At 33.6% G+C, this 13,172-nt stretch overlaps 3 protein-coding genes across 3 annotated transcripts; 1 reads left to right on the top strand and 2 right to left on the bottom strand.

The window, feature by feature from the left end:
- The first annotated feature begins 525 nt into the window (after positions 1-525).
- Positions 526-5,010, top strand: LOC136818227 (equilibrative nucleoside transporter 1-like). The gene is made up of 8 exons (XM_067074594.1): positions 526-573; positions 1,108-1,242; positions 1,648-1,745; positions 2,167-2,227; positions 2,536-2,778; positions 3,126-3,211; positions 3,736-3,941; positions 4,828-5,010. Exons 1-8 carry the CDS (start codon positions 549-551, stop codon positions 4,937-4,939), a joined length of 966 nt encoding a protein of 321 aa, XP_066930695.1. The 5' UTR covers positions 526-548; the 3' UTR covers positions 4,940-5,010.
- A 921-nt stretch (positions 5,011-5,931) lies between these two features.
- On the bottom strand, positions 5,932-9,355 carry LOC136818224 (synaptosomal-associated protein 25-like). Its single transcript, XM_067074591.1, has 7 exons — positions 9,198-9,355; positions 8,967-9,008; positions 8,465-8,631; positions 7,658-7,792; positions 7,156-7,200; positions 6,513-6,612; positions 5,932-6,159 (listed from the first exon to the last, which is right to left on the bottom strand). Exons 1-7 carry the CDS (start codon positions 9,270-9,272, stop codon positions 6,094-6,096), a joined length of 630 nt encoding a protein of 209 aa, XP_066930692.1. The 5' UTR covers positions 9,273-9,355; the 3' UTR covers positions 5,932-6,093.
- A 434-nt stretch (positions 9,356-9,789) lies between these two features.
- Positions 9,790-12,592, bottom strand: LOC136818223 (synaptosomal-associated protein 25-like). Its single transcript, XM_067074590.1, has 7 exons — positions 12,447-12,592; positions 12,163-12,204; positions 11,841-12,007; positions 11,398-11,538; positions 11,192-11,236; positions 10,950-11,049; positions 9,790-10,610 (listed from the first exon to the last, which is right to left on the bottom strand). The coding sequence occupies exons 1-7, from the start codon at positions 12,519-12,521 to the stop codon at positions 10,545-10,547; spliced, it is 636 nt and encodes a 211-aa protein (XP_066930691.1). The 5' UTR covers positions 12,522-12,592; the 3' UTR covers positions 9,790-10,544.
- Positions 12,593-13,172: the final 580 nt, after the last annotated feature.

The raw sequence follows: 13,172 nt of genomic DNA, 5'->3' as shown, positions 1-13,172 counted from the left end.
TGATGAAGGGGGGTTTCTTGTCTATCGAAACAATACTGTACACCATCTGCATTTTGAATTATCAATCTAGAAACTTTCAAATACATCTCTGAATCTGCAACTCTTCAAAACAAAACTTCTGGGTCGAAAATGATCGAAAAATGCTTTTCTGTTTTGTTTTTGTGTGAATATTTTCTGCGGGAACATATCGAATTTTTTTGTTCGAATCTAACGTTCGAATTAGATTTTCGAATAAAAACATTCGAAACTACACAGAAGAAAGAAGCAAGGCGGAAGTAAGTTTTAAAACAACAAAAACAAAAGAGATTTTTATCAGGACAATTTTTTTGAGTTGACAATAAATTAGTTATCACATGACTTCTCGTGCAATACTCGATATTTTACTCGTTCCGAGATTTTACCGATATTTTTCCTCGCCTAAAGGCTCGGAAAAATATTACGGAAAAATCTCGGTACTCGTAAAATATTTCTCGTATTGCACTCGAAGTCATGCGATAACTAGTACTTATTATTCACTTTCAGGGACAGAAGAATTTTTCATAGCAACAATGATCATTCTGGTTCTCATCTCAGGTAAGTCAATATAAGGCTTTTCTCCATATCATTCGAGTCATCAAAGAAAGCCTGTCTAATCAACAAAACACGCTAAACACAATAGAAGTTTTCGAATAAAAGCGAAACTTTGAAAGGGAACTCTAGTAGCTGATTGAAGGTTGTAGGAATTCGATAAAAATATTTGACGTCAGAAATGAATTCATCAAATTCAAAAAGTCATTACGTGAATTTATACCACGACCCACGGTATTGCCCGGACTTTTTCGGGCCACTCGAATTGACCTGTCCATGTTCGGGCCGGGTCGGTTTTTTTGGCCTGAACTTGGCACCAATGTTCATCGAGTCAAAGAATATTTTTACTATTTTGGCCTGAATATGACCTGAAAATGTTCGGGTATGTTCGGGCCATTCCATGGTTCCTTTTTACCTGACGCGTGAAGCGACACGGAAATGCAAGTTAAGGAAATTGGGTTACAAAAATACAAGAAGTGGAATCCACTTTTTCATAATTTTCTCGAAATAACTTGAAATATTTTATAATATTTTCTCCAGGATTTGGTGCTATGTTGCAGGGTGCATTGTTCGGGCTTGCCGGGATGATGCCACCACGATATATTCAAGCAGTGATGGCTGGACAAGGTCTTGGAGGATTCTTTGTTTGTATTGTTAGTATCTTGTCTTCTGTAGGTAGGTGACTTCTAAGAATTTATTATTTTGTAATCTTCCAAAACGAGATTAAACTATTTTGTTGGATAAAATCAACGATGAACAGATAGTTTCTAGGCTGCTGTGTCCACTAACAGACTCGTGCTACTTATAGACAATACTACCTGTGATTTTATAGGTTTTATAGAGGTCTGCGATTCAGAATAGATAGTTTAAGAACGATAAAGACTCTTGTAAGCATGGCCTTATGGCCTAAACAAGTCTTATTTTGATTTGTTTCTTTTAGTATCGACTAGGTACAAAACATTAGAATTTGGCATAGATCACACGCTTATAGATATGCCATGTGTAGACAAAGATACAGATCATAGAGATCATCACATTGGAATTTAATTTCTTAAATAAAAAATCTTGAATCTTGTTTAGGTGGTTCAAAGATTACGGACAGTTCTTTTGGATATTTTTGTACTGGTATATTTGCAATGATCATCTCACTGCTTGCCTATGTTTACCTTGAACGACTGGTAAGTTAACGATGACAAAATAATGTTAATTTTCCAATAGTTGACAAGCCACTTTTAAAGTAAAATTTAAATCGATAGGCCGCTGATTGACGCACAAAATATTCAAAATAGGTCAGCGTCTTCTAGTTATTATCAAAGACAAAATAACCGATTTGCCAGATTTCCCTGAAATCCGCCGAATTAAGTCCCCGCTGAAAATTATTTTTGCGCCATACACCAAATTCAATTTTTTCCATACATTCTCCAAAGTCGAACTTCTCGCCTTAAAAGAGATTATTCTCTCATTCAATAACGATTCTCGGCCAAAAATATCCTGTAACCGCAAAAGTAGTAATTCCTGTCAAATTTACTTTTTCCAGGCACCCGCTAAATTAAATTTCCACCGAAATTTCTACTCAATTTGCGACTTTCCCTTTTTCAGCCCATCGTGAAATATTACACCAACATTACGAAAGGAGTTTGTTTCTGCACTTGTGAATGTGGTAGGTTACTTTATATCACTTTATGGGGGTGAAAATATATTATAAAATTGACAAACTATCATCACGAAAGTTAAGATGCCAGAAAGATGGGTTAAACATAGGTTGAACCAATCATAACACTGAGAAAGAAAATGGTAAAGGTCAGCCAGATATCATAATGCAGGATGTTAAAACCTGTAAACCCATAATCAATCAACAGCATGTAAATCAACAATTCCAATTTACGATTCCAAATTAGGTTTTCTAATCGAAGTCCGATTCACACGATTCCCAATTAACTTTTCTAATCCTTAATTCTCCAACCACAGAAAACGAATGTCATTTAAACAGCACTATAACAAATAAAGAAGACACCAAAGAGGATGATAAACAAGAAAAAGAAGGCGAGACTACCAACAACAACAACAAGGATATCAATTACCTACGCATCATTAAGAAAATCAAATGTATGATGTTGACAGTCTACATCACTTTCCTGGTCACTCTCTCTGTTTTCCCTTCCCTGACCGCTCGCATCGAATCCACGTGGACTGATCAGAACAAATGGACTGGTAATTAATTATTTTTTCATTTTCATTGTAAATCTTATTAAAGGAGGGCACTACGTAACTTCTTTGTTAAGAACTTTTGCTTCCAGGAAACCGTAAAAACCTTATTAAACGGGGTAATTAGATAACTTCCAGTCTAGCCATGCTATACGATCATGGCGTTCTAAAGTATGCATCCGAGGAATGATACTTTTTCTTAATCTTTAAAGAATTCCAGTGACTTTCATACGTGGGGTATATGAAAATCTGAGATTGCTGAATCTAGAAATGACATGCTAATTATGTCTCAACTTCAAACTTAAAGTCTAAAACTTGTTCTGTACTGTATACGCTTAGATTTTATTCTTTAGAATCGCTCTTCGTGCTGGTTGGATGTTTCTTAACTTACAATTTATTTGATTATATTGGAAAATCAGCGGTCAGTTTCTTTCAAAAGGTAAACGAAAGTATTTTTTTATTTCAATGGAAATTAAGATCTTTCAAGCGAGTTTGTGTCATTCATTAGAAGCAGCAGTGTGGTAGCTAAACAAACAAAGTGGCGCAATTTCTTGTGCCGGCTTGTGCCTCTACTTTTTACTCTGTACCGGAGTGTATCTCACTTCATCGCTTCGTAGTACACTCTATGCGCATTGTTTGTTTGATGAAAAAATTCCCGTACGGAGACCTCTACGATGAAGTATGATTTGTAAATAGCAACACTTCTCACATCGTCTCCCCTCTTTCACCAACACTCTATTGCAGCGGTCAGTTTGAAAAACCTTAAATGAAAAAAGACAATGACAACAGACCCTCAACCGGAATGAATTTTAAAATTAGCCGTAGATACTGTGTCTGTGTACAGACAACTTCTTTTTGGCACCCTTAAAAACGCCACCACCAAACGACATTAAGCAATCGAAAATAGAAAAATTTTCCATCATACTAACAAACTAATTGCTCCTCCTTTTTACATCATTTCAGCCCACCAATGAAAGACCTTGGTTGTTAGTCGTCCTGGCCGCACTACGAGTATTATTCATTCCGTTATTCTTATTTTGCAACGTGCAACCACGGTTATCAAACATCCCTGTAGCGTTCAGCCACGATTCATTACCGATCATTTTCATGGCTTTATTTGCGTTCACGGGAGGCTATTTAGGAAGTCTCCCTTTTATTTACGGACCAAGGTTAGTGATGACAATTTTTCTGGTCATTTCTCTTGCTTCTTTCTGTCAGAAAAAGGTTTCATCTTGACTTACTTCATTGAGTAGATCAGTCGTTTGGATTCCACTGACCTTTATATACCCTAGCAAAATCTTTGATCGGAGCTTTTTGAAAAGTGGTACCCTAATGGCGGCACTACTCAATAGCGATGCAAATGCATCCAGAGCGTTAGATCTACTTTTCCTCGAAAAATTACTTCATAACGCCGTTAGAAGTTAATTTTTAACACTACAATGGCTTCTTTACGGGTACCATTTCAAAAAAGACTTCTATCAAAGATGGCGGATGTAGCTTGGCCCATGGATATATAAAGGTCAGTGGTTGATTCCTTTTATAAAAGAAATGGGCAGATTTCACCGAAACTAAACGAAAATGTTCTTATGTAAAAGAACTGATTGAATGAGAACTGCTTCTTGTAACTACAATATAGTCTACAGGCTCCTTTATAGGAGAAGTCTAAAATGTGAGCTTACACAACAGAAAGCACATGATCACATCTGCGTTACTTGTAACTTGTTTTACTTCCCGCATCGAATAGTTCGATACTCAATCGATTGAATCAAGAATACTAATAATCGACCCAAACTTTAACGGTCATCGATTTCCAATCGAAATAAATATCGAATGATAATCGACAAACTATGGAACATTAATCGATTTGTTTTCTTTTTTTGTATCGATTAATTCGATTAATTAAAATTTAGTCATTGATCGATTCCCTTTCGATTTCGATTGTGAAATCTGATTGATTCGATTATCAAATTTTCAGCTTGTTTATACGACAAAGCTTTAAGTTCAAATTCAACCGAAAATCGAACTTACATTCATTCTGTTTTCTTTCTCTTTCAGCATGGTGGAACCGCACGAACAGGAGATCACCGCCACCCTCATCGTTTTCTCATTGGTGGCCGGATTGACTAGTGGCGCCGCTTTTTCGTTTGCCATTGCTCCCAACGTTTAGCTCTCTGTTACATTTTTATAGCATTTTTCTTATTTACTTCACTAAAAAGATAAAGATATTATTTTTGTTCATTTTTCAAAATTCTGAATCGTAAATTATACTGGATAAAAGACGTCAGTCATATTTTAATCTCCGGTCAGATTCTGATTACTTCACGCATGACACTCCGGTAAGAGAGTCTGCCCAGGTTGGCGGGCCATATTAGGTGAGCTTTTGAATGTGATTGGCTGAAGCGAAACAATCGCACTAAAACAGACGCCAATCTTTAACACAAGCATAAACATTAAAACGTAGTCACTTTCACAAGCAAGATCAACGGGGTTTTGATTGTCTAAAATGAGCAACTGATATAAATCACATTCGCCTTTAGAATAAAGCAGTGTGCGCATAATGGATGATCTATTATGAGATTAGCTATATTTTGACTTTATAGAAACTTTATGAAAATAATGACATTATGCTTATGACTTTGGAACTTTCGAACCATTAGCAAACATCAACAAAAGTCGTTTAACTTGCCGATCACAATGATAGGGGATTATTTTTTTGTATCAAAATATGAAGTATAATATATGTATAAAATATAATCAATTAAAAATGATTGACAATTTTGAAATAACGATACCATTAATTGACTGATAAACTTTGTAATTTAAAAAATTATTTTAAAAATTTAAAGGATAATCGAATATACAAAAGCTAAAAAAATTATAAAAATAATCTGTAATAATAACAAAAAAAAAGTAAAGAAAAAAAGGTTTATCAAAACTAAATTGTACCTATACCGAATGACGATACTCAAAAACTGAAAAGAATAAATGGAGAAAGAAAAAAAGATTTGACAGAAGACGTCCCTGACACTTGAAGGCACTTCTAAAGAGGGGATAGTCAAATTTAACATACTTAACCCATAGAAGAAAAAAATTGGAAAACATACTGTATCACATAAACAAAGTAGGATTTTTCGGTTTGAGCGTAAAAGTAAATATAAAAGTTTATTATTAATTTATTATTATTCAAGTTTATAAAAATAAACGATTGGTAGAAAGCACGCTTTCAAAATTCGAAACGAGGCTCTTAAGTTTGGAATCGGTGATACTTCAGTGTAATAAATTATACATCTTATTGAGGAGAATTTTATTGCTAACTTTTCATTATTTTCGAAGTATTCTTTCAGCCCTTTCATTGGCTCGATCAAGTCGAACCTCATTGGATGTCGCCTGGAAATAATTGAGAAAATAAAAAATATAATAACACTGCTTGACTAGCAAAATATAATTAAGATAGAAAGAAGTTCTTTGCAATTAGTTTTTTAATCAGGAGCAGGGTCCATTGAATGGGTTATTGTAAATGTTAAATTCTCTCTCAATGTCTGTCAGACATGGTTCTCGAGACAAACTTTAAAGCTTTGACTGTTAAACTAAAGACCTTTGACAAGACATCCGGGAAGCAAATCGATTTTAACAGCATGTGTGCGAACAATAACAACTTATATTGATTCTATGTCACAGTTTTATATTAATGACAGACTGACCATAAAGTTAGAGAAAAACATTAAACTATTAGACAATACCTTATCAGTTATACGTTCAATTTGAGTATTCTGTTTATCAAGTTCACCTCCCATATCCATTGCCATCATTTTAAGGTTGTCTACGATCCCTGCAACTTGACTGAAAATAATTACGAGATTTAAATAAAATGAAAATTTAGAGACATGACCGTTTCGACAGCCAGCATCCCTCATTCTTCATCGTTGTTGCTTCACCGATAAAGAATATTACGGTAAACAAGGGGGTAAATTTGCTTTGTTATTAAATTTTTGTGACAAAGTTAAAATCGTCACATCACAAAAAAACTTGCCTAGATAAAAAAATTTGCCAAGCAGAGTCTTTTCGAGTCTAATTCGCATAATCTCATCAGGGATGTGCCCGCGCAGCCTAATGAGATTCATGTTTTTTTTTTAATTTTGCTTTTAAAAAAACTAATTTTCTAGAATAGAAATCTTTCGACCTTATCCGAGAAGAATGAATTTGATATAAGACTAAGTATAATTGTAAACTTGAAAGAATTTTCTTCTGAGTCCCTGATGTGTTTACCGCTATAGGTCATGTGTATTAAATAATACATACTACTCCATCATTTATAGGAATATTCTATGAAGAGTTTACCGATCAAGAAAAAATCAAATAATCATTTAAAAAGAAAATCCAAACCCAATATTTTCGTCCATTTCGTCTTCTCTTGCATCTCCAGTCACTCTGTAAAGGAATGAGAGGAGTAATTAAGTTTTAGATTACTCTCCAAGCCCTTCCCTTTGCTAATGGATTTGTTAGGGAGACTAAACATGTCTAGAATTGAAATACGTGTTTCAAAAGTCGACCACGCCAATAAAGTCTACTTGGGGTAAGGCCATAGATTTATAAAGCCCGAAGGGCTAGATGTCGGGCTTTAAGCCATCGCAGGCAAAAAAAAAAGTGAATATCGGAAAAAATATTGTTGCTATTGTTTTCGAAAACCCGCGAAGCGTCTGATAGGTCAATCGCTGACATTCTATTGTATTGTCACGTGACTTAGGTAGGATTTCCTACCTAACCACGGCACACTTTTCAGCAAAAGCTTTACATCTAGCCCTTCGGGCTTTATAAATCTATGGGTAAGGTGCCTCTTTCTTAAAAAATGTAGGTAGGCATCCTCTTGGATCTTCCCAAAACATACTTTTTGATGTAACCACTACTTGGAGCACCTGATGCATTTCTATCAGAGCTTGAACCAAACGAATGATTTTTGTCATCGCTGCTATCGTTTGAATATGCTTTTCTGTACTGCTCGTTATCTTCAAAGCCTTTTTTCCTGCGGAAAAGAATTCAATGTATTACATTATTAGACTGAAATTAGTATTTTTAAATTTTTAAAGATTTGTTTAGAGATAGCGAGCACCTCACTAAAAACTGGGATTTCTCATATCGTTTCTTAGTGAGTTCCACTTGACGATTTTAGAAAAAAAGAAGCCTTTCAAGTGCTTTGACGTAAATTCGATTATTTTGCTACTGCAGGAGCTTCGAAAGTTACAAGTGACGTCGAAAAATCGAATGTTTAGAGCCCGAAAACCCGGGATCAAAACATTCGAAAAAGTCGCAAAGTGGAATATACGTTAATTGCGTTAAAGAACGCGGGTGACGTCTAGTATAGGCTAGTTTAGAGATGACCATATGGAATCCGTCAATATAAAGCACAAGATCAACTTTCCTGAACTCAGGAAATCATTAAAATTTCCACAACTGTGAGTCGTAGACTAAACAAGGATATTACATTGGAAACGAAAGCAATCTCAGTGGTATATGATTGGTTCAACAGATTATTCCTTTGCACTGCTTAGTCGGTTGGGATCTAACAAATTTATCGGCTGGCTAGAGTGGATGATTAGGATTTAGGAAAACCATTTATCTCATAAATCACACGCCGGTCCCTTAAAATTTGAGCATTTCTTAATAGGCTCTGTCTTGAGATTTTAAGAGGTAATACCTTCTACAACTACAAATGCATAAACCACAAAACTTTTCAAGACCAGTCAAATTTTTCTCTGCTTCTCTCATATCGGCATTGATTTGATCCAAATTTTCTTCAACTCTATTCAGTTTTTCTCCTTGTTCATCAAGAGCTACTAGTGTTTTTATCCCTGTGTCTTGGGTCTAAAGTAGAATAAAAAGAATTTGAGCAAGGAACGATTTCGATTTTTGTCTGATTAACAAATCCAAGATACTTAAGGATGATGATAAGCCCAACCTTAAAGATCGCAACTGTTAGAAAATCATTTTCGCCTAGTTATTCAACAGTCTTATTTTGACCCAAATGAAATATTACGATCCACTGGTGTAGAGATTCATTTACTGGCAAGGGTATATTCATGGCATTACAATACACTGCAGATGCTTGGAATTTGCCAGTCTAACATCCCGTGGATTAGTCTTGTCTGTGGTATGAGTTTGAAGAGGTGTAGCAAAATTATAAGAAAGATAATACTTACTTCTTCTGCTAAGCGGACCATGCGCCGTGTGCTTTCAAGTGACTGAAAAATATATTAAAAGAAATATGTTTTAAATAATTGAACTTACACTTTAAAACACGAAGCCTTTCAAATCTTTCTAAATAAAACTGTAACTCGGTCAAAGTTGCGCTGGATATTGTCATAAAACTCTGGCAATGTATTTTTTTATAATCACATAAAAGCAAAACAAAGAGTTTCAGCCTCCTATACCTCATCGGTGATGACGTCAGCATGACGTTGCATTCTTTGCAATTCCAAGCGCATTTGCTCATCTTCAGACAACATCTTCCTTGATTTTTTTTTCCTGTTGTTCTTATTGTTTTCTTTTTATTCGTTTTTTTTTTCTGTGGACAAAACAATTCATACAATTCAAACAATATCACTATTGAATCAAAATTAATGAGATCCCCAAACCAGAATTTTACTAGCTATTGTAATTAGTTCTTGGTTTAGTCAGGAAGACAGCTGCCTCAATGAAATTACCGTAAAGTTTTTAAACATTATAAGATTGCAAAAGCAACAAGAATATGAAAAAAATGAAATTGAGATTAATTAACTGAAATTAATGAGTAATTATTGTTAAACATACCTTTTTTGTTTTGTTAGTCCAGTCAATAGAGCATCTGTTACTAAGGTTACAATTATTAAACGAACAAGTGTTATTTCAGATTATTCTCTGCCTTGATATTGCTTTGGAGGCGAATTCGCAAAATTATTAATATGATATTGAATCGCAAAAAAATTATAATATTGTTCATTAAAAATCCCCTGGATAAAAATAGCAAAAATGTATTCCTCAAAGTTTCAGTGTAAAAATATATATTGAATCTTTTAAGAAAAAAATCAGACATTAACTTTTATTGTACAAATTTTGGCAACAAGAATACCCAACATCGACCTAAGGTAAAATAATAAAAAAATAAGAAAAATAAATATAACAAGGTGCACCCATTCAAACTTGATATTGACAACAAGATAATAAACTGAACCTAAAAATTATAAACTATGGCCTAAATAGTTAAATAGAAGAACAAAATGATACAAATCAAAACCATGCACCCCAACCGTTACGTTGTTAGTTTAAATCAAAATAATATGAATAAATATAATAATTGTCAGTGTTTCAAAATTAGATGATTAACTTTGTCCCTGGATGGGTTATAATATTGCTAAATAATATTTAAAAGAGAAGCAAAAAGGATTGCTTAATAAATAATTTCGATGTCAAAAAATCTACATTCTATAATTTGTACATATAGAAGAGAGCCTCGAAAAAAAACTTCAAAGACACCAAAAGAATAAACACACAATGCAAATTGATAGACAATCCTACTTCCTTCTTCAAGGAAGCTACACGTGATAAATGTAGAAAATGTCTAGTGGGTGTTCTATAGCACTTCCTTTAACCTACATATTGGCTGTGGTTAAGGAAGCACATGAATGGAAAATTAATATCTACTTCTAAAAACATTCTAAAATGCGTGCCTCTCTGGACTAATTTCTTTGGCATAATTTGATTTTGTGAGCCCGCAACCATATTTTCAATTCAAGCCCAATCTACTTTCGCAGAATATTCTCAGCCCTTTTGTTGGCAACATCAATTCTTGACTCATTAGCAGTTGCCTAAAGAATGAAAAACACAATGTTTGAGGCAGAAAAAGTATCAGAAAAGAATTATACTATAGTGTATTAATTACATAAGGAAAATATTACAAGAGTTAGCAAATTCTCTGTTTGACATTCCTGATCAAAGGAAACTTGAAAGAATTCTGTTTAATCAAATGAATAAATCCAGTCCCTTTACAAAAAGAGCAAAACGTATTCAGTTTTAAGGAAATCTAAAACATATAATTTAGACTACAGAATCAACCATTATTAACGACGTGGTTGGAGAAAATTTCACATTTTGTAGTTTAGTAAAAGAAGAAGTTGTGTAAAATGAAGAATATGAAATAATGTTACCTTATCAGTAATTCTATCAATTTGAGTATTTTGTTTATCAAGTTCACCTCCCATATCCATTGCCATAGATTTCAAGTTATCAACAATGCCTGCAACTTGGCTAAAAGAAATATAGTTGTAATTATAAGAATACATAGTTAGTTATGATATGAAAAATATGAAAAAACAAACATGAACATGAACAGCAGATTTATGTAGTAATGAATCACACAAGAAAAAAATGCATAGTTAAAAATTCAAACCCGATATTTTCATCCATTTCATCTTCTCTTGCGTCTCCAGTCACTCTAAAAAAATAAGGAAGAAAATGCAACCACTTTATTTCAAAGTTACAAGTAATTTTGATAGAATTGTAAGCAATTTCTTATCATACTGAAAACTCCAAAGTGTGATAAATTTATTCAAACCCATGTGCCTTTCTTTCCCTCTCAACAGTAAAGATATATACTTTTGGATGTATCCTGTAGCCGGAGCTTTATCATAACCTCCTTGCATATTGTTCCGTCCAGAACTTCCGGCTCCCCCGCCACTTGAGTCTCCTTTACTGTAAGCTTTCTTGTATTGTTCAGAACTTTCAAAGTCTTGCTTCCTGGAAAGTAAACAATAAAATGCAATAATTATAGATATAACCAGGGGTTATTATATAGTATATAATAGCAAAATTAATATGAAAATCTCCTTAAATAAGAATTCAATCTTACTATGCACGGAAACTTAATTTGTAAACCATTTAATAATTTTTGATATTGAAAGTTCCATAAAAGCTTGCAGCAACGACCAATAATTCAAAGATTTGATAATTTTTTGTATATCTTGGACAAAATGCATTGTGCTGAGGTTTTGTGTTGATCATGTTCATTTAATTGTGCAGTCATCAAGAGTATCTGTTACCTTCTACAACTACAAACGCACAAACCACAAAACTTTTCAAGACCAGTCAAATTTTTCTCTGCTTCTCTCATATCAGCATTGATTTGATCCAAATTTTCTTCAACTCTATTCAGTTTTTCTCCTTGTTCATCAAGAGCTACTAGTGTTTTTATTCCTGTGTCTTGGGTCTAAAAGAGAAATTAAGAAAATTATTCTACATTTGATGCGGTGCGCAATTATATTGAATCATTTCAAATACATAATGTTTTTGCAATTCATCTTTTTTTTGTAAAATGCTGAAATATACCATAGTGCTATGTAAAGTTAAAAATATTGTACCTACCTCTTCAGCTAATGCAAGCATTCGTCTAGTTGATTCAAGAGACTAAGAATATGAAAAAATAAAACATTAATAACAGAGCAGAGTGTTTCAAATAATATTTAACAATGTCCAACTAAAATGATGTTACTTTACCACTCTAGTCCAATGGAAGTAGTGGTTACTATTTACGTCAAAAGAGCACTCCAACCCTTTTATTTTTGATAGAGTCTTCAAAAAGGAAATCTACACTGTATAAACTTCAATTAAACATTGACAGTGTATGGACTTTAAAAACAACATCTAACCTCATCTGTGACTTCATCAGCTCTCCTCTGCATTCTTTGCAATTCCATTCTCATTTGTTCCTCTTCAGTCATCATGTTGTACTTGTATTTTGATTGTCTCCAAAAACAATTTATTAGATTATCTTCTTCTTATTATTAATTCTTCACTGAAAAAGAAATTTCACAGAACTAAGACAATAGCACTATACAAAAAACCTACTGCTAGGAGAGAGCTAAAAGGTTCCATAGTCGCTGGTACCAACAAATTCAAATAGCTTTCGTTAAAGGGCCACCTACACCTACATTTATTTAAACTAAAACGAGGGTTATACAGTAGTTCCTCATGTCAAATCAGTTGCAGCAAGTCAAAAATTGCAAAAACTTTAGGCTAGAATAGGATGCATATGAGGGTTCTAATTTTCGATATACCAGTAAGAGAATTTCGTTGTGATTTTCAAAGCTTCAGGGTAAAAATATCTTAATTTCATTATACTTTAGGCGTACAAACTTTCGCAATTTTTTGTGCATTTTGGCCTTTTTTGTAAAAGTAATTTACATATGTCTTTGAATATTCTTAAAGAAGTGATTCGCGAAAATTCATACTCGCAATGAATTATTGGAAACTTTAAAGCCATTTTTCATGTAAAAATTTTCATTTTGGTCACCTGATTCGTGAATGTTTATATTCGTGAAAAATATTTTGTCCTTGAATTTGTGAAAGTAAATGTCATTTTGTCAATACCATGA

The sequence above is a fragment of the Clytia hemisphaerica genome, unplaced genomic scaffold (assembly GCF_902728285.1).
Source record: "Clytia hemisphaerica strain Z4C2 unplaced genomic scaffold, Clytia hemisphaerica genome assembly, whole genome shotgun sequence".
Taxonomy (NCBI): Eukaryota; Metazoa; Cnidaria; class Hydrozoa; order Leptothecata; family Clytiidae; genus Clytia; species Clytia hemisphaerica.
This window is presented reverse-complemented; position numbering and strand designations above follow the sequence as displayed.

Coding starts and splice junctions, on each gene's coding strand:
- LOC136818227 (XM_067074594.1), top strand. CDS start 549: ATGATCATTCTGGTTCTCATCTCAG. Junction 574..1,107: donor CATTCTGGTTCTCATCTCAG/GTAAGTCAATAT, acceptor TATTTTCTCCAG/GATTTGGTGCTATGTTGCAG. Junction 3,212..3,735: donor CGGTCAGTTTCTTTCAAAAG/GTAAACGAAAGT, acceptor ACATCATTTCAG/CCCACCAATGAAAGACCTTG.
- LOC136818224 (XM_067074591.1), bottom strand. CDS start 9,272: ATGTTGTCTGAAGATGAGCAAATGCGCTTGGAATTGCAAAGAATGCAA. Junction 9,009..9,197: donor CTGACGTCATCACCGATGAG/GTATAGGAGGCT, acceptor TATATTTTTCAG/TCACTTGAAAGCACACGGCG. Junction 8,632..8,966: donor TGGTCCGCTTAGCAGAAGAA/GTAAGTATTATC, acceptor ATTCTACTTTAG/ACCCAAGACACAGGGATAAA.
- LOC136818223 (XM_067074590.1), bottom strand. CDS start 12,521: ATGATGACTGAAGAGGAACAAATGAGAATGGAATTGCAAAGAATGCAG. Junction 12,008..12,162: donor TGCTTGCATTAGCTGAAGAG/GTAGGTACAATA, acceptor TTTCTCTTTTAG/ACCCAAGACACAGGAATAAA. Junction 11,237..11,397: donor GCTACAGGATACATCCAAAA/GTATATATCTTT, acceptor TTATTTTTTTAG/AGTGACTGGAGACGCAAGAG.